At 39.2% G+C, this 21,102-nt stretch overlaps 1 protein-coding gene across 1 annotated transcript; it reads right to left on the bottom strand.

Moving 5' to 3' along the window:
- Positions 1 to 605: 605 nt before the first annotated feature.
- Positions 606 to 20,874, bottom strand: RAB4A (RAB4A, member RAS oncogene family). Its single transcript, XM_055810304.1, has 8 exons — positions 20,725 to 20,874; positions 12,597 to 12,677; positions 11,325 to 11,439; positions 9,760 to 9,822; positions 8,396 to 8,550; positions 7,372 to 7,467; positions 5,237 to 5,397; positions 606 to 3,910 (listed from the first exon to the last, which is right to left on the bottom strand). Exons 1-7 carry the CDS (start codon positions 20,753 to 20,755, stop codon positions 5,282 to 5,284), a joined length of 657 nt encoding a protein of 218 aa, XP_055666279.1. The 5' UTR covers positions 20,756 to 20,874; the 3' UTR covers positions 606 to 3,910; positions 5,237 to 5,281.
- Between the last annotated feature and the right edge of the window lie 228 nt (positions 20,875 to 21,102).

Raw genomic sequence — 21,102 nt, 5'->3', positions numbered from 1 at the left:
TTCTTGAGAATTTTATAGCATTAATTGTTCAGCAAGTAATCAGTTTTTATAGTGTGTGTTTTTAAGGATTTATGGGAGCTATGTATTTTTGAGCCATAAGGTGCCTAACTGAATACAAAGACCAGATGAAATGGGTCAACTGTAAATTCAATCTGTATTGCCTAATAGTCAGGAAAATCACCTTTTTTGCTTTAGCTTTTTTAAAGCACAGACTTCTGAGGCCACATTCTCCAAGACACCTAGACGGATCCACCTCATCCCTAGTCAGCAGCACAGAAAGACACAAGGAAGCAGGTGCAGCTCTGCAGCCATAGGAGACACAGAGGCAAAGCTCCCTACCACTCCTCTTGAACAGGGGGTCACAGCAGGGCTGGGGCTGGCCCACGTCACGGGCAAAGCTGCCCCCACAGAGGGCAATGAGGGCCCTGGGCCCTGCTCCTGGAAAATACCCTGAAGCCCTCCACCTCCTTTAGCTGCTGCTTTCCCTGCCATGTACTGACTACACAATGAATTTAGAAAAAGTGTTGTTTTCAAAACCATCTAGGTTTCTTACATTTTAGACTTCACTTTACAAGTTCTGCTTGCTGAAGTAAATAGAAAGTACCTAGAAAATCAAGAAAGATTTTTTTTTTATTTGGTGCTGGATACAAGCATTAAATAGTGTAGGCCAACAGACTCATTAAAAGGCAAGACAGGCTTTAATAAGACATTTAAATCTTTCAACGGTCTGAACAGCTAAAGCTCCACATCCAATAAATCCTAGGATATAGGTACCCAGTACTGGTTCATGTAAAACTCCCAAGCCATCTTGCTTTGGTAAAGTAAGAATTTTACACTAAAATAATACATAATGTAACCTACCTATAACTTACCGATGAGGTGAGCTAGGTTTGGTTTGCTGTGTCAACTGTAATGCTAAAGGCTAAAATCTGTTCCAGGGCTATTATTGGCATGAGGTTTATTCCTAGAAATAAAAACCCTCAGAGAAGAAATAGTAAACTATAGCTTGTATGGGTAAGAGCTATTGCTTCCAACAGTATTTCCCTCCAGAGTTGCCAGTTTAGAAAGGTTTTTTTTAAAATGTTAGCAAGATATGCAGCATAAAAGGTTGCAATACTACAAAACATGCACATTAACCTGGTTAATGTGTGTACAGAAAGAATATACATTAAAAGAATAATAAAACTGTGGCAAACCTCATTATAATGACACCATTCTTTCCTTCCAGGTAGGAAGGGGACAGCTTGAGACTGTTGGTTACAGAAAGGTTAAAACTGTGCTTACTGCTTATTAACTACAGACACTTGACCAAAATGATCGTAAGAACTAAGTATACAAAAGAGCCCAGTCCTGTATGCAAAGGGAAAAGGACAGGAAGTAGTCTAAGAAAATCCGTGCCAACTCCCTAAAATTTCTACTGAAAAGCAGTAGAGTTAATCAACAGCACTCCCCTGCTCCTTTCAACTGCTACTGTAATGATGGAAAGGAACTTTGATCCACAGCCAAGACTACCCCTTCAACCACTGTAAGAGTGACAGGAGACCTTTAGCTTTACCGGTGCCATGTCCCAGCTGATAAGCAAGTACTCTGCTTTCACCTTTGTCAGTGTACCAAGAAACCTGATTAGATAGTGGTAAAGAGGGGAACAGACTCCCCAGTACTTTGTCTTTTTCCAGAACTGGTTTGGGGATTTGGAACCAACACCATCTCCTTCAAGAGACTTGCTTTTGGTAGTTACTTCCAGTTCTGTGTACTGGAAGCCAAAATAAACTCAGTGAGGATTAAGACAGCTAAGTTTCTTTGTAGTTCTTTGATGCTCTTGTAAATGCAGTTAAGCTGCTTCAAAAATACTTTACACTCTCACCAGGCAGAAGATACTCCTTGGAAATAACTGCTGTTAGTTAGGCAGCAAATCAAATCTTAAATATAACCTTGGAGAGATACAAACAACTTAGGCTGTTGGGTCCATAGGCTTTTCAAGTACAGACCAAACTCATCTCCTTTTAATTCAGAGATGACCTAAGGTATATAGTTTTCATATAAGCATTCATTTGAACCAAAAATACCAGGAGAAAGGGAATAGTTTTAAACACAACTCTAATTGCATAAATGATGGCATACCTCTGGGTAGCATTCTTGTTTTGCTCTCGTGCTTTAACTGCCCTCTGAATTACACTGTTAAGTTCAGTTTTCTGGTTTAGTTTTTAAACATGCACTTGACAAGTAACCCTTAAATAGAAAATACTCATATATAGAAAATAATAAAGCATGTTTGACCTTGTAATTTTAGTACTGAGTTCTGACCAAATGAATTATTTTGTGTTTTCCAAGGAGACATTCAATTACGTGTATAACTAAGTAAAGATGTCACTAGTGATTCTCATCAGTACAAGTGAAATTGTCCCTCTGAACTGGGAGAATTCAGCTACCTCCAGAAACACGAGCTTAGTTCTGCAGCTGCTTGTCTGGCAAAGCAATAGCCCCGGGTTTCTTACCTGATCAGTTGTCACAGCACTGTGAAAACAATACACAATATTTAGACACGTTGCAAGTCTCTTCTGTCTCCAGCTGAGGAATGAAGACAAGATTCCTAGTCTCTTGCCCCATGCCTGTTCCCCACAATAAAGAGAGGGCAGGAAAGAAAGTCTGAATTGTGTTTTAGCATGGGGAGGGGCGGGGGGCAGGAATCAGTACCAAGGCTGAAATTCCCGTTGAGTTTCACAGGAAGAAAGAACTCCTTAAGTAGTATGCCTGGGTTTTCCCTTTCCCTTTCCACAAGTCTCCTGGGGGCAATATGTATAATGGACTCACATGAAGTTCAAAGGCAAAGCTCCAGCAAGACAGACTGTAAATTCCTAATTTTAAAGCCTAATTCTGAAATTAAAGTTTTTGAACTTAATGAATTTTTAAGAAATTAGTATTTTAGATTTCATACACTCAGGCTATTTTAGAACCACCCACCGGGGTGCAGCACTACTTCACCAGGTGTGCTTCAACAGAGATCATATATATTCACAGCTGATCGTTCCGTGATGAAAGATTAGAACTCCTGCTGTGGTAACTCTCCACAAGCCCATGGCCCTGCCCTAGAATTACAACACACACAGATGATGCACATTTTCTGTTCACATACACATTCCACCTTCATGATGCCAGTGCTATACAAAACATCAGGACCGAGAAAAAAAATCCAAGTCAGTCAACAGCCATTTGAGAGACTTCAAACGTATTTTTTCAAAACTTTTGAACTTTGATAAAAGAGCTTCAGAAATTATTTAAGAACTGTGATAAAACAGGATATGTGAATGTCAACAAAAATTACTTTTCCAAGTTGTCATATTAGTAAATGTAACTGTGGGTCCTAACCACATGTTGAAAATCAGTCATGTCAACATCTTGTTATAATGTGGCAAGCTAAATAAGAAAAAAAATATAACCACCACCCCTCACCAACAGTGCCAGTGGTTTTATAATTCAGGTCATAAATATAAACTATTGTGCGGCAAACAAACATGACAAAGCCTACCTCAGTTAAATTTGTTTATATGATAAAAAAATAAAATATTAAACTGCTTGTAGTGCAACACTATCAGCATACGTAAGTATACCATGCTTTGTAAATTTACTGTTACATTATTTACAGTATATAGCAATGCTTTAAACTAGAGGTGAAAGAACAAAAATAGGTAATGGAAAATGTTTACATACAGGTATGTCTTAATATTGTCCACCAAATTATCAAGTTCACTTTGCAGACTTTTGTGTCACGTGAACATTCCTGCCCCACACCACATGGAACACCTTTCTGTCAGCAGTGGTCTGTTCTGTTTGTAGATAGCGGAAAAGTGTTTTTAAGAACTGCATAGCCTTCAAGCTTTTCTGTTTCTTCAAACACCATTTGCAAGGACAGCTGTAAAACACACAAGACCACCATCAATTATCTACAGCAGATCAATCTGGAAACTCAGCTCCTGAAGTAAGATCAGTAAATATTCACTCCTGTGGAGCCAGACCAAAGCTGAACTAAATTAATGTGCTTTTCCAGCAGTCTCTTAGTTGAAGGATGATATTTTATAAGAGGAAAATAAAGGAGGAAAGCAGTTTAAGGATTCCTATCCATTATTTAAAATTCTGAGCTTTAATTGGGAGCCAAGCTCCTGAAATACAGAACAAAATATGAGAATGTAGAATTGTATGCCGCCTTATTTAACATTCTGTAAAGCTTCTGCTGGTGTGCACTGCTCAAACTGATAAGAAAATTTAATACAGTAAAAATGATGCAATAACTGTGTCTGTGGTACTTGTTTAATTTGGTATCACAGTTCTTGTATTAGAGGAATAAGGATTAATTATATCAGAATAATTAACTACACAGGGAGAAAGGACTGCCCCAGGAGCCACTTACATACTGCAAGTAGTAAAATCCATGAACAGAGAAGTGTCTTAAGGACAACTGTTTATAAGAAAGACTAACCACCAAGCTGTATTTAGAAGTAGGTTACATGACTTACATCTCTTCCCCTACCACTGCTAAAGGGAAAAATCTGTTCCTCACTTTCTCTGAAGAATGTCTTTGGAAGACTTTTAGAAGACTGCACACCCTTTCCACAGGATGCAACAGCCCTAGAAGAGCTTTGTTAAGATGACAACACTGCCTAAGCAGCAAATACTACTATTCTCTTGTTCACAATTCTGCTCATAGCAGAAAGGAATCAAAACTACCTCAGACTTCTTTTAGGTAGGAAAAAAAAGTCAGTAGAGGTTTTAAATCCAGTATTATTTGTAGTTCTCAAGTCTTAGCTTTTAAACTTCGTATTTTCAGAAAAGACTATATAATAGCTTTGGACAAGACACTGCACCATACATTTTGTGAATTCTCATTTCTAGTAATATTTGTCCACGATACAACACAAATGATTCACCTTCCCTACAGTGCATTAGGGAACTATTAGGGCTATAATGCATTTCAGGAATGCAGAATTTTAAGATGTTTTCCACAGCATTACTCAGAGGAAGCAAAGATCTAGAAATACTTCATTAAGAGCAGTAGTCTTGCTTTAGTGGGCAGACGGTAGAAGAAAAAAAAGTATAAAAAACCCCATCCATTCTACTGTGCATTATTTCACTAGATTCTACGTTCCTTTACAGGCTAACTGTGAAAAAGCCAAGCTCTCAATACAGCACATTTATGAAATACAGTAATTTATCCAACACCCTGAGATTTTTGTAACCTTACCTTCCATATCTAAAGGAAGTATTTGGGCTTTTGTGTTTTGTTTCTTTAACACCCACATTCTTGAGCACTTTGTGCTTGTGCTCTACGTGGTGACCTCAGCTGTCTCAAGGCAGCATCTCCATACTGAATACCTGAGCCCATTCTTTCTGGATCCAGTTCTCCTGATGAGAAACAAAATGGTCACAAGAGGATGGATCATGTGCAAACAATACATTTTGATGTAACTGACAACATTAGATAAAAAATGCAGTTTTAAATGGAGTAAATATTCTGCTCTAGTTATGGAGAGATCTACCACAATTCTGTTTACTTTCAGGCAATTCCAAACCTGTACCATTTTATTCTGTAATTTCAACCGTGTGCCCTTAGTCATAATGACAAAGCAATTTGTCTCTGAGTTAGGCTGCAACAAGAAATGTATTTGCACTAACTACTTCTAACAAAGGAAATGTCCAAAATGTTTTCTGTGAATGCTGTTAAAATACACCTGCTTTCAGAGACTAATATGCAAAGATAGTAATATTGTAGATACTGAGCCAAACAAAAATGGATCAATCTGACAGCAGGATTCCATAAAGCACTCCCCCAGAGGAAATGATTCCCTGCTTCTGGTACCCATTTCTGCCATACCCCGTGTCTTCAGAAGTGTTCTTACGGCTGTAGGTTTTACTGGCCAAGATTAGAAACATTTAGGCTGGAAAAAAAGCCCCCACAAAAAAAAAACAAACAACCAAAACAAAGAATCCCTCTGAATAATTCAGATCACTTACTCAGGTTCACTGTGCACATGTGAGCCCTCTGTAAGTTAGCAAATGACACCATGTTGAGGGGACCAGCTGATAGGTCAAGGGTTGGGCTGCCATTAAGAAAAGGCCTTGGCTGAGCCAGAGGCCAGCAGGAATATCATGAAATTCAGCAGCTACAAATGCAGAGCTCTGCAACTGTGATGGAACAAGCCCAAGCACTGGTACAGGCTGGGGACTGACTAGGTAGATAGCAGCAACCGCTTAGTGCCGGAACATGTTGCTCAGATGGGCTGTGGAATCTCTGTTCCTCCAACATCTCAAAATGTGCCCTGATAAGACCCTGGCAACTTGCTCTCACTTTGAACCTGAACATGCTTTAAAGAGGAGGCTACACCAGAGACCTCCATAGGTTCTTTCCAGTCCCACTTTTTCCATGAGTCAATGTATGTGTGCTGGCACAAAGACAACAGGAGCAGCTCACAGAAAACAGGACTTACTTCTGTTGCGGTAATGCCTCTTTACATCAGTATCATGAAAAACGAGCTATACTTTGCTTTTTGGTTTGGTTTTTTTTGTTTGTTTGTTTAAAATGAAAGCTGCTGTTTGGCATTGATTTGGTGCATTGATCAGGAAATTCATACGAAAATACCATATTCTTATAATCTAAAAATTTGTGTTTGGCATTCAAAATAAACAATTACTCTGAGACAGACTTTCCAACATGGCCAATACTTAAAACTTTGAAGATATCAAACAGCTAGAAGCTAAGAGAGGAAAACTGGAATGCAAATTAGCTGTAATGACACCTAACACTTAGGAGCCTGTCTCCAGTAGAAACCTGCCCACTTGTGCTGAGAAGGTTTCGTATATTTCTTGATCTGCAAAAGTCAAAATGGTTTCAACTCAGAGGTAGGAAGGTCACTTCAGAGAAACACAGTTGCTAGGAAACATCCCTGAAATTTTCAGTATTACTGTTGAAGTTCCCTTCAGTGTATTTCCTGCTATATATGAGAAGCAGAATTAAAAGTCTGCCCTGATAAGAGGTTTTTATTCCGCATTGCTAAAACTGTCTCACGTCAGGCTTGATATTTGTAGGGACATAGCAACCCACAAAATGCACAGCCTACACTCAGAACTGACTGTTAAGGTAAACACTGTAAAAATATCTGTAATTCACTCTCTCCTCTTTTTAGGTATACAGATCTGACTTAGACATCCATTCCTATTAAAACATACAGGAAGCAGCTATAAAGCAGATGGGTTATTTTACTGCAATGACATTTTGGTTCTTAGGGTTAATTCTATTCGAGAACTTTGAATGGCGATCTTTCCACATGTACTTTTAGTTTTCAGGGAAAAAAAAAAAAAAGAATATAAATCTCAATTTACCTGATTCAATTTTATTGAGTATTTTTCTTGCACACTGTACAAAGGCCTCTTCAACATTTTCCCCTGTTAATGCACTTGTTTCCAAGAACATCAGCTCTGCATTTGACACCAGAAAAAACAATCTCAAAACAAGTCTGGAGTATCTGACATAGTAATTCAAAGCAAGAAAGCTAGGAACAGTCAAAATTTTCTTAAGGAGAACTATTGTCAAATAGTATGGTCCAGAAAAATCTGCTTTTGATAGCAAAACCACAAAAAACTTCCTCTGAAATTTATATATTAATCCTAGAAGGTTGGAATCCAAAGATAATAACCTGGGCTGCACTGCAAAATAGCACATGAAGACAAAGAACGTCATAGTTTCCCACTAATAGAAAGTTATATGCAAAAGGACAGCCAGTAGCCACAGTTGGTAGAAAATTTTATCTGTAGTTGATTTATAAAAGTAAAAATCAGGTTTTACTGACGGCAGGACTGCAGCACAGAAGCTCAGACTGAGATTGGTTTTAGCTCCCACAGAAATGTGTCCTCAGACTGAAAATTCTGAATACTATTAATAAATAGAACAGGTAATGGTCCTCTGGACTCACGCCATGCACTGAACTCAGTTCCCCATAAGTAAAACTCATTGGTTCCAACTGCAGCACAGCCCATCCAACCTTGTCTATGATCCATAGAATCTGTAAGATGCTGAAAACTAGGAAATTGTGCTCAGCCCTTTGGAGGCAAGGCAACACCTGAAGTTGTATTAACATTTCCTAGGGAACAGATCTCCACACAGAAGGTATTCTTTCAGTAGCAGCTGCGACTGTAAGAATCACTAATAATGAGACTTAAAACAGTACATGTAGTTTTCACTGCAGGCACTATCCTCTCTCTGTGCCTCACATACTGACAGAATTCTCCTTTCTATAGATACTTGACAAAGTACTGTGGGCAAAGTACTCCCAAACTGCACAAAAATTTAAATTATTTTAAGTATTAAGCACCTTTGAATGCTACATGAGGATTTTGTACTACTTACCATTTTCTTGTGCAAACCGGGATGCTTCTAAAAAGGTAACTTCACGATCTGCATCAAGATCCTTTTTGTTTCCACACAGTATTATCACAATATTTTGACTTGCTAACATTCTTGCATCCGTCAACCAATTTGTAAGCGCATTGTAGGTTTCCCGGCTATGTAGAAAATTACATCCTTTATTAGAACACATTTGTTTCTTGTGAACAGATCACTGTACTAAAACTCAAAAGGCAAGTTTGTATTTGTGGCAAACAACAAACTGCTGCTAGTCAGGCAAGTCACCTACGATCTCATTATGCCAGCTATGAACTGGGAAGAGTATCAAGTTCCTTCATGAAACTATTTAAAAACTTAAAGTTTTTAAAAAGCAAAATTAAATCAACAACGATAAATAAATACACACAATTATAACATAACCTGTTAATGTAAAAAACTAAAATTTTAAGCACTAATCTAGCTTCAGCCTTTTGTGCAGGAAATTTTGGGATAACAGAATGAGTTATTGTTTAATGTGAAATGCAAGTGATACTTAAGTTTCAGGTGGGATTGTAAGAATTTACTATGCTTGTGTAGAATTGTATTTCTGAATGTTCACATTTGTGTCAAGACCAGTAATATCACAGGCAGATACCCAGCACACACCATTAGCCATTGCACTGGTGGTCACAGATAAAGCCTGCAAGCAGCAAGACTGCCAGGTGAGTCCAACTGACCTTAAGCACAAAACACAGATTTCAGAGACTGCTCAGAGGAGAACAGTCCGCTCATGAGACAAAAAGCAACAGAACTAGCAAATCACCATTGACCAACACAAAACTGATTGGCAAGTATCAGTCAATGGTGGCCAGGAAAAAAAGCAGAAATGTGTAATGGTAAGGTATTCTATTGGCTGCCTATAATATTAAAATACTAAAAAGATGCAGAGATGAACAGAATTTTGGGCTACAGTTAAGGAATGCATAGGTAGGGCTAGCTTTTCCAGAGGATGACCTGTTATACCAGCATACTAATAAGCTGTTTCCACAAATAGGGGTGTACCACCTTCGTTAGAAGTGGCTAAAGTCTGCTCTTAGTTTCTGTTGCAAGTGGTTGTATGGAGTCCACCACGATTAGACCAGCTGCTGGTGGGCCAACTCCCATGCATTTGTCTAACCCTTTGAGACCATTTACGTTTACGACATTCACAATATCTCATATAAGCAAGTTCTACAATTTAAATATGCACTAAACCAGAAGTACTTTTTGTACTTATTTTCTTTTCTTCCTGCCCATTCTCCTTTAGAGAATTATGTACTTGGGGAGGAATCACTATGCATTAACTGTATCTGGTAGTCTATAAGCAAAAGAGTTGCTAGCTTTCTCACCTGGTTATATCGTAGACAAGCAAAGCACCTGCAGCTCCTCTATAGTAACTCCTTGTTACAGACCTGAAATGGAATTACAAATACACATTTCTATAACATTTTCATTGTTTCAAATCTGTATTAATATAATGCAATCTATATTATGAACCAGAATTATCATTTACATAATTAAAATAAAATGTGTTTTTAAGACAACATTATCAGCTGTGCAGCAGCAGATTATTTACAACTAGACTTCTGACAAAGCACTTTCACTAAATACAGCTGTACAGGGATTCTCAAAGTTTGTATCATACTGTATGGCCTGATACAGAACTGGGAGCTGATGGTGGTTTCTGTGGCATGAAACCCACATAAGTAATTTATGTTTGAAATCTCAACAGTGAGAAAACAATGAGCAAATTAGCTGTAATTGAACAATTTAAGACTCCTTAAGTTGAAAAGGAGGCAAGCAAACCAAAGCAAAGCATCCTTCAAAAGGCAGAGGACGCAGAAAAAAAACCACCTGCTAAGTACATAGAGGTGTGATCAGCCTTGAAAAGAAAAGAATTAGGCAAATTATAAAAAGCAACAGAAAAAAAGACTTGCACATCTGTGAACAATTTGAACTTGAATGAGCAGAATTTGCACAAGCCTCTGAAAGTACACAGCCTCCAAGCTCCTCAGAACCTCAGGGTATCTGGCCAACACACTGAAGAGGTCTCATTAACGGAGACTACCGCCCAGCTTTACGTGGTCATGGATTCTCCAAAGAGCTTGCCTAATAGAAGATTTACCTGGCTTGCTGCCTATTACTCAGACTTCTACCACCATACTCACCTTTGTTAACCGCTGCCTCCCCACCCCAAACCAAAGAAACCTCCCCTCCACACCCCACCCCCTAAAAATATTTTAAAAATTATGTGCTATTTGATGGTGAATATACTCAGGAATACATTAGATATTTACTGAGTTTGATCTATGCCTCAGATGTATGACACAGTTAAAATACAGCACTAAAAATACATAGGTGGTTCTAAGCTGACAAATACATTGCTTTTTCTTTAAGAAAATCAAAAGATCTTGGTCTTTCTAGAAGTGTATTTAGCCAAGTGAACTTGACAACTGATTGTTTCCCCCCTTTAATAAAATAGTATTATACTACAAAATTGCTCTCATGCAGATTTTGAACAGTTTACATACAACCTCCTCGCATTTATTTATTCCAACCAACAGAAGGTCTTCTAAACAGCGTTAAGCACACACATTTAGTTAAAAAACTATTCTGAGTCTGGCTAGGGAACAAACTTTTAGCCATATATTCTACGCGTACACCTTAACTATCACAGAAAATACCCAATGAAAGAAAGAGCAGAATCTGCAATCCTGCAAGGCAGCGCTGCTTTACTGGAATCAGTGGATCTCTGTCACTATGTCCAAGTTGTAAGACCTGACCTAGTTAGTAATATGAAAGCAGACTAACAATTCCACTGACCAAGAAACTATGCCTACTTAAACGCAGGGATAATACCCAACACCCACAGGAACAATTTAACAACACTTAATACGAGGACTGAAAAGTGTACCTGAATCTCTCTTGTCCGGCTGTATCCCATATCTGCAATTTTACATACTTGCCACCAACATTTATGATCTTTGAACCAAATTCCACTCCTATAGTATGATTTGAGTCATCTTTGACTACAAAAAAGAAATAAAAACAAGACTTATTTGGAGACTATATAGAGTGAATAACTAGTTTTCACATAGTCCAATTTAAGTGCAATTGAAACTCCCCAGTGTTCAACTTACAAACTGTTTCCTGAATCATCATATTCAGTGCCACTCATGTCTGCTGCCACCATGCAGAAATAAATTTTTGAATTATTTATTTTGAAAACTTACAGTTTTTGAACAGCTTATTCAATTCAAAATTACTACTAGAAACACTTGCCTTAATCAACTCATTCCCCGTTCACATTAATAAATAGCAAGACAACATTTGTACACTTTTTTACCAATTGTGTGCAATTTAAAATTTAAATTCATGGAAAAGCAGAGCACAAAAAGACACGAATAAGCAAGAGCTACTTCTTTAAAGCGCAAAGTTAAGATACTTGCTCTATGTACACTGTTGATATCACAGATTATCAGCAACAGACAACTGCCCTTACTAGAAGCAAGGACACAGTTCAAGCTCAATCCTAGAAACATGCCATGTTCCTTAGTGTTTACACATAAAATTATTCCTTGAGAGATAAGGTGAATTAACATTTGGTTGAGCAAGGTAAGAAGGCTTCTAAACGCGTATTATTTTTGTTTAATCATGATGCTAAGTGCACTACCCAACATTAAATTTTCTTTTATATCATCTGTTTATCTCTAAATTTACAATTGAGTCTCTGCCAGTACTTATCATAGAGCACAGTCCTTATCAAAGAACACTGAATGTCTATTTAGAAAGAGACTACAGGTTCTAAACAGAACCAAACAATTCAACTTCTCTTTCATCTGTTCGGTATTTTTTCTAAAAGATTCAAGTCTCTATACCTAGGAAAGCTTACAGTTGCAAGACACAACTCTCACTAAAAGTAAGTCTGTATTTTCATCAACATCCTGTTATATTTATTTAAGAATAATAAAGAATAGTGCTCAATATCAGGCTTTTGATTGGAGGGCAAACAGTGAGCAACAAAGATTTACAGTATGGTTCTGGACACATTTCTCAGTCAAAATCCCCATCTAAACAAGTAAGAGAATTAGGGGAACTTCCATACAAAGAATAAACACCCATGAAGGAGAGCCTTCATCTGTGGTACAAAGCAATGGAGACTCCTACTGTGCTCACATATACTTACATTTCTTTTCAATAAATTGGTGCAGTAAACAGGATTTTCCAGTGCCAGCATTTCCTATGACCAAGAACTTAAACAGGAAATCTGAAGATTGAAAGACAAAAAAAAGAAACTGCTGAATTTTAGTATGCACTCACATTTTTTTTTCCACAAGACCAAGTACACAAGCTAGCTATTCTCTAGTAGCTGTTATTTCAAAGAGAAGGGAACAGATGACAAAAATCAACAAAATAACAATAAAACTGAAGAATAAACCAGTGCATTCAATAGCGATGTTACAAAGTAAGAGCTAAGAATGCTATCTCTTTATGGAGATACAAGAATGACAAGAAGAGATGGAAATGGCTGAATCTGAATTAAGTTAAAATACGCTGAATTACAGGTATATAGCTGACTTGTATTCCAGTAACCTGTTTTAAAGGTATGTAAGGCATTAACTACAGTCAGTACAAACATCCTATATAATGATGTTGTTTCTTTAAATCTGTATGTTTTGGTACTTCTAAATATTTTTAAAAATTTTTATTCACATTGATTTGAACTTCTCTATATTAACTGCTTAAAACTCTGGTTTAATACTTGTAAAGCTAGAACACCTACAATATTTTTCTACAGAATTTACAGGCAAGAAGTAATTTTTATTCTGGAATGCCTGCTTTCACATTTCCTCCACAGGGTAAATGAAGATACAGATACTTCTGGTACTTTACCCATTTATGAGCCATTTACATCAGCGTGCATTAGTAATACATGTATTCAAGATTTATGGTCCATTTGTATTATTTCAACCGCTACATATAATGCTTTAATACTACCTTCTCAGATCTGCTTTCAGTTTGGCTAAAGACTGAAGAAAGCTTCCTTGTCTTACCCCTCTCAAACATATACACTGATAAACTGTGATTAGAAGGTTTACAATTCCTTCCCCTAATATATAGCAAACTAGGCAACCTTTACAGTTCACCCAGGATCCACTATGTATTTTTCTACCACCAGCAGTTTTCTTTACAGTCACCTTTACAACTTTATTGCACAGTTTTTCTTATAAACATAGCAGGTCTCCAGAAGACATCAGGTAAGCATGCGATGAAAAGGATTAGGTTTGCAATATCAACAAAAATAAAAACTTAACATGAATTTCATTACCAGTGTTCAGAGCTGTCAGATGGGTTACATAGATATTGTCCCAGGGATGGCAGAAAAAAAATATAAAATAGACTATGCTAAGCAAGTCAAAGCACTGATACATCGCTATTGGAAGCTTGTTTGAGTCTAGTTTTGCAAATTGAATTAACATGCACACAAATCTACCTGCTCATATCATTTCATGCAGGAATTGTTATTTGTTACGGTACTTCATAAACACCCTCTAGCAATGGTAAAATCAATAAGCAAGTTTCTCATATGGTAACAAAACTCCCACTGACGAAATCAACGAGGAAAACAGAGGCCTATGAGCCCTGGGAATGTCCACCATCCTTTTTTGTCTTCACCTGTCTTCCAAATTTCATTCATATTTAAAGTGAGGTAGTCTTTTACTAAGGATTTTTGCTTTTTTACATTTTACCTTTGCATGATTTTTCTTGTCTCAAGTGTTTTAACAGGTTTGGTATAGATTCTGTATTCTACCCTTCTCAGAAAGAGACTGCTGTTTCGTGCTCACAAATATGACCATTTAGATGCTCAAGACATTCTGTTCCAAACACATTCTTCACACCCCCACTCAGCTGCTCATGCTTTCTGGACGGAAAAAATAAGTTACAAAAAGGATTTTGCTTCAGGTTGTGAAAATTTTGTATGTTATCTTCTGTGAAGAAGGGCCCTTCATGTCATCTCAACTGCAAAAGGTGCTGAAGCTGAGAATGCTTCGTTTACCAAACCTTCACTGTTAGTATGAAATGCAGATATCACCAATAGCCCCAAAATGTTAGGTTAAGAAAGAATTCATCTCTGAAAGCAAGCCAAGTTTCTCTTTTAATGGACCCAGTATCACTAGTTAGCTGTCTTGTGTACCTTTTTGCATATTTAAACTTCTGTGGGTGGGTGTAATCTCACTGTTTTTACCACTTTCAGAGAGTTCCTCAAAAAGCAAGATGTTCTGAGACATAGTCACAATGGAAATAATCTGGTTTTGGTCTCTGCAGTTTTTCAAAAAGTAAATCTAAAATCCAGTTAAAACTGGTTCTCCTCTGTAGTCAGTGAATGCTGTTTGTTAGACTTTCTTGTTAAAAACAACTACAAAAATCACATCTACCTTCCTTTTTTCAAAGGAAGGTTATTGACCGTAGTGTAACAGCTACTTCCAAACTAAACCAGGAAAAGAAGAAAACCAAAACTGTATTCCTGTGCTAATGTGCTCTGTAACTGTGAGTGCTGGTTGTTAAACACAGTTCATGACACTGTACTTGTGCAACCCCAAACCCATGATGAACAGCAAATCTAACACACTGCTCTGTTCTGTGCAGACAGGCTGGAGGCCAGCGAGAAACTGAGACAACGGTGTCACTGTCAGGGACAGATCCAGAACAGCTTCACAACAGCAACGTAGTTTTCCTGAGGTGTTTTAAGTGGAGTTGCTTTATATTTCGCTCTGAAAGCAAGAGTGCTATTTAGGGATTTTATATTCGTGTCTTTAAACTGAGAGCACATTCTAGCAGCACTTTATAATAGACTCTCAATTCCTATCAAAATTCTATTTGCCAGACAACTTTAAAAGGGAATCTTTCTTACAAATAAATCACTTAAATGCCCATTCAATACACTTAGTAGACAAATCCCCATTATTTCCCTCTGGCAAAATAGCAAACGGGTGTTCTAAGGTGAAACCTGAAGCTGCAGTTACAATTCACTTGTTTACTGTATGGTAGACTAAAACACATTTCTCTTACTTTCATATCAAAATCTTATCATTCAAAAATAAAAATCTTTCTGCACCAAAGGCGGCAGCAATGTTTCCAAACACAGGTAGACTAAATGACACTTTAAAAGTCACATTCACAAATGTAACAGTGCTTCCATCAGTTTACACTCCAATTTTATATTAATAGTTCAAAACAGCAAAAGGCTTCTGGACTTAACGGTTTATCCACAAGGACTGGATAACACATTTCAGGAAATATGGAATACCTTGCACATTTAATCAACTGCAAGGAAGGACAAAAAACCAAAGGGATTTGCCAATACCAAAAGTCACAAATATCCATATTTAACAAATTTTGAAGTTCACAGCCTAGCATATTAATAAGTAAGGTAATACCAGGTAAGAACAGGGAGAACATTCTTCATTTTGTTATTCTGAAATTTCTTTCTTATAATGTCATACTGTATGATAAAGGGAAGCACATCAATTACATTTTTATAACTTTTTATTTAGGACATGAAATATCTTCTCTTTGAACTCTGCAGATGTATCTAAAAGTTTAGCACAGTTAGGTAATGCAGAAACCTGCTGAGATTGGGCAGCTTCTTTTAGCCCAGCTGTAACATCACTGTGCACTCACACTTGGGAAAAACTTTTATATATTCATTCTTTGCAATTTCACCAAATGCAACTCATATTCTAGTGCTTCACTACTGCTTAATTGCTGTAGTTTTTCTTTTTGGTGTCCTCTTCTCCTCTTCCCATAGAAGTCAAGTCACTTAATTTCATAGTTTTTTTTTTTTTCTTTGGCCTTTTTTTGTGTGATTGACAAAGCAGCTCTGAGCTCCAACATTCCAGTTAGCTGCCAAGGCTGTCACCCTAGAGAAGTTTTTCTTTTGAATCCTGTTGATCCTTCTTCACGGAAAAGCTGAAAAGCAACATCATTCAGATGTTACAAATGCTTGCTACCACACTGGCTACTGAAAAGGTCTAGAAAAGCTCAAGTACTTTGCCTGTAAAGATGATCGTCATTATACAGGAAAGATCTGGGATGAAAACTGAACTCTGTGCCAAAAGGAAAAAGGGTTACAAGACATGTACTAGAGAAAGCATAGAGAGATGAAAAATAGGATAGCATGGCTGTTTAAGCAAATAAGACAATGTAAATAATCAACTTACTCCCCTCTGTGAGCTACATGCATCACCTGATCCCAAACTGGGTAGGGGGTACAGGGAACAAAACTCGTTTTCTAGCATAGGTGAAAAGGAGTAAAACTGTGGCTCCATCCCAAAGATGCATCAGCTGCTAAACCACACGTGGGTGGGATGGGGTGGGGAGCCAAGGGGAAAGGAGGAGACAATCGTGGGCTTTGACTCAAGTACCAGCAAAAACAGATGGCTGATGTGGAAACCACCCCCGGACATGCAACCTCCTCCTTTGACCGAAGTTTATTCCAGCAGAAGGAATAACAGAACAGCTTCTGAGCTACTACAGCTTAGTCTTTAAAATGTACTCTGTACTGTATTTTTTCTTATATGCTTGCTAATACAGAAGGGGAAAAACCCCCGAATTATATCCTCAATCTCAGTTTGTTTTGTCTTCTAACTCCTTGATGAGTAGAACTGACATTCATTAATGCTGACCCTTTGGAAACTCTAATTCACGCCATGAAGAAGTCTTCTAATAGTTTCACATTTTCTATTTTGCACAAGTCTGCAAAAGGGAAAAGTGCTCTGAAACATTCCTACTGGCATACGCTGCCTCTAAATAAGAGACAAGAGGACCTGTTCCCCCAGCTTACTCCTTTCTCTAGCAATAAGAGTTAGCAAGATAAACAGGTAGAACAGATAAGCCTGGCTCTATTCCAGTTTGCATAATGAATGCTTGAAAGAGGGAACATCTGACAAGCAAAAGAGCTATGCCCTCTAAGCAATAAAATCAGATTTGAAATAAACCAAAGGCCAGGGTGATAAATGCAGAGACCATCAGTTAAGGGGGGTGAGACGGGGAGAAAAGGATGAATCAAGTTGTCCAGACCAAAAAGGAGTACTTTTAAATGGACAGAAAGACTACACATTCTCTGACAACAACAGAGATTAATAAACCAATGTGACCAGACTGTGAGTAGTAGATACTGGTGGAAAAAATAGAGGGAAGTAAGGACTGAAGAGATTTGACTGGAATCTTACTTATCATGTTTACCTAAAGGTACTACCACCTTTCTTCTATCCTTCTACCATTTAAAATCCAAAGGTTGCTTTGCATTTACCTATAAGGGTAAGCTACTTTTATGTCAGTCTGTATTTCCCATAACATAAAACTGATAGCATTTTGCAACTGGAAGCAGAAAGCATCCATGTGTTGTTATACAGCACCTGTCCATAGAGAGGCCACTGCATATCAGAAAATTTGAGTTAAAATGATTTTCCTATGAATAAGAGTTTTGTTTCCAATGTTACCAGGTAACTTTTTAAAGAATGACCTTCCTCTCCCAAAAGCAGCAGTAAAACAGTCTTTCTAAACTCAGTCTCTAATTCACGGATTTTTTTTTTAATTCATGATCGGTTTGTTTTGGCACTTTATAAGTGAAATGAATTGATCACATAGGAAAGCGATAAACAGATCGGAAAGTTAAGAGCAGAAGATATACAACTGATGAAACAGATCCACAGGAGAGAAAATATGGATTGCGAACAAAGTATTTAGTGAGAGGCTACAGAAGCTGATTTGAAGCAGGAAGAGACAAGAATCACAGTAAGGGACAAAAAGACTTGGGAAAAACAGACAATCAAAGCAGACAATCTGACACAGAGAAAAGAACTCAGGCAGGAAAAAAAGACCCAACAGGAAGAGACATGTAAATTAACTGAGGTGGATAATTAAGTGGATAGGCAGAAAGGGCAGACCAGAGGAAAGGTTCTCTTGGATTGAGAAAAATATCAGAAAAAAATCCCCTCCTTTCAAAGGGAAAAGAAGGTGAAACATCACAGCAAAATTAAAGTCATATAAAAGTCAGACAAACCACCAACCGCTTTCCTGAGCCTATCCATACAGGATGAAAACCTTGAGGTTACGTAATCAGAACGGCTCATAATCCAGGTGATAAGATGAAAAATCCAACTCATGAATAAGCATCTACAAGGGCAGAAGATACAGGGATTCCAGCACTGAGGCGATACAGCAACAACTGACCTCAGCCACCAGTGGGAAACTCCCCTAATACTTCTACCGTCCTTGATGATCCCTGTAACAGCTGGTCAGAAACACCGTTAGGACAGCGAGCACTCTAAATCCCAGAGAGTTCATCAAGCACGGAAGATCCATGATTTTATCACATCATACTGTTTACTTTGAATGTCAATTGGGCTGCTACATATATGGACAGGACACTGCAAAATTAGATATTGATTACTGTTAGTCAGTGATGGTATAGCCATTGTTAAACATTATAACTTAGTTTTTATTCTTCTATCTACTCTAAAACTTGGAACTCTCAAGTATTCTAGCTCAGAATTTTTGTAGCTTGTGTAAGAACAGAAGAAACATTGAAACTCGAAAGAGAAATACACCAAACCAGAATGAAACAAACAAAAGGAACAACCCACAACTGCAAACTCTCCAATTTTAATTATCTTAGGATACCAAAACAATCAGAAAGTATCAACAGCTACAGTGGGCTTACAATCACTATTTTGCATCACTGGAATGATGCAAAAATTGTTGAAGTGTACTTGTTCAAGATATAATAATCTATTTAGCTTGCTTACTGTTACAGCATCAAAAGAGGAACACCACTGAAAATTCTATCATCTCTGGTTGTCTACCAACCCCTCTGCTTAGAGAGACCACCAATCCTACTATAAACACAGCCAAACCGATCCCCGTTCTTGTTCACAAGAGTTCAGAGCATGAAGAATTACTTTAAACTCAAATCTAGATCTACAAAGTGCACCTCTGGTTTCTACATATAAATGTTATATGTTTCAAGAAAGTACGGAAAAAAGAAGCTGGATCTTAATACCCTAACGTTTGCACTTCCAGGGCTGCACCACACTCTTGCCTCATTTTGCCTCTTAGTTCAGTGCTTTAAGCACGGATGACAAGAGCATTGAAAATAAACTGACTTACACAGCAGAAACAATCAGGTCAGTTAGCCTACTAGTAAGAGCTTCTGATGGGCGCCCCAGCCTCCCTCACCATTAGCTGAGTTGTTGTGTCCTATTTTGCTTTAATTATCCAAACTATTCCTCATTTTCAAGACTAACTAAAAGCAACAGGATGCAAGTCCAGCTCTAAAGTCTGAATAGCTACTGAAGATGCTGCAACAGACAAAGCTAGAAAATGACAGCGGGGGTTTGTCACAGTATTCAGCTCTGATCTTACTCTCCAACAACCTATCACATGGACTATGACTACATTTACACGTATGATGACATCTTTATACTGCAAAATATTACAGAACTGTAAGTTCGGGAAAGGGGAGAAAAACCAAACTGAATCAAGCAGAGCTGTTTCAAGCAAAGTTACCAACAGGAGAAATTAATACTATTCAGTCACTTCCCATCTCCTCCACCTAGCCGGCAATACCTTTTCCAGACTGCTCACTGCTCTTTGATGCTCCAGTGTAATCACTGCCGGGGTGTGCCTGCACCCACTTACTCCTTCGGGTGTTTTACTACCAGTAGTTAAACATCCAGGCCAGCACAGGGACGTACGAACATACTCACTGATCTTTCTGCCTAACTCACAACCAGTTTTTTTTGATGACCTAAGGCAAGAGGCCCGAAATCCTAACTTGACCGTCAAAGGAACGCCACCTCCAACGAAAGAAACGTGCGGCTTCTCCCGGAGGACGCGCACTGCGCCTTCCCTTCGGGATCCACCCGACTGTAACAAGTACCGCCCAAGTTCCCTCGGCCAGATTTCAGTTAAATTTCGAACCAGCACCTCCGCACCGCGGAAGATAATCCTGAACGCTCACTAAGCGTTCGCTCCGGGCACGGGGGAGGGCACTGCAGTACAGGCAACTCACAGGCAAAAGAATAATAACAATAAATATATATATATATATAAGAAAAGGACAAGCACACCCCCCGGGGCAGAGAAACCCCCGGCAGCCGCCGCCTGCCAGCACGCTCCTCTCGCCACACCGGCCCCGCCGCACCCCCCTCCCCCCCCCGCTCCTCAGGGGGTGACTGCCCAGACCCGCTCCCCCGGCGGGGAGGAGGAAGAGGAGGATTCCCCCAGCCCGCCCCGCCCGCGGTTCCTACCGTAGGTCTCGGACATGGCAGTCTGCGACATACCGGAGCGGTAAGCCCGCCCCCCTGCCCCGCCCCGCCCCGCCCGGGGACGGCGCTGACCGGCAGAGCCGAGCGGGCGGGCCGGCAGGGAAGCGGACGAGCAACCGGCCCGCCGGGCCCGGCCCGCCTCAGCCCCGCCAGAGCGGCCCCCGCTGCGCACGCGCGCCCAGCCCGCCGCGCCCCCCGCCGCCGCGGGGAGGGGGGTGTCACGGGGGGGGGAGGGGTGTGACGGGGGGGGAGGGGTGTCGCGGGGGGAGCCCCGCCTCTCCGCGCAGGCGCGGCGGGCGCGCGGCCGGCGCCTCCCTCCCGCTGGCGCCCGTCGGCACAGCACGGCGCACGTGCGGGCGG

The sequence above is a fragment of the Falco peregrinus genome, chromosome 7 (genome assembly GCF_023634155.1).
Source record: "Falco peregrinus isolate bFalPer1 chromosome 7, bFalPer1.pri, whole genome shotgun sequence".
NCBI lineage: Eukaryota > Metazoa > Chordata > Aves > Falconiformes > Falconidae > Falco > Falco peregrinus.
This window is presented reverse-complemented; position numbering and strand designations above follow the sequence as displayed.

Coding starts and splice junctions, on each gene's coding strand:
- RAB4A (XM_055810304.1), bottom strand. CDS start 20,755: ATGTCGCAGACTGCCATGTCCGAGACCTACG. Junction 11,440..12,596: donor CCAATTTATTGAAAAGAAAT/GTAAGTATATGT, acceptor TCTTTTTTGTAG/TCAAAGATGACTCAAATCAT. Junction 7,468..8,395: donor CCGGTTTGCACAAGAAAATG/GTAAGTAGTACA, acceptor TGTCAAATGCAG/AGCTGATGTTCTTGGAAACA.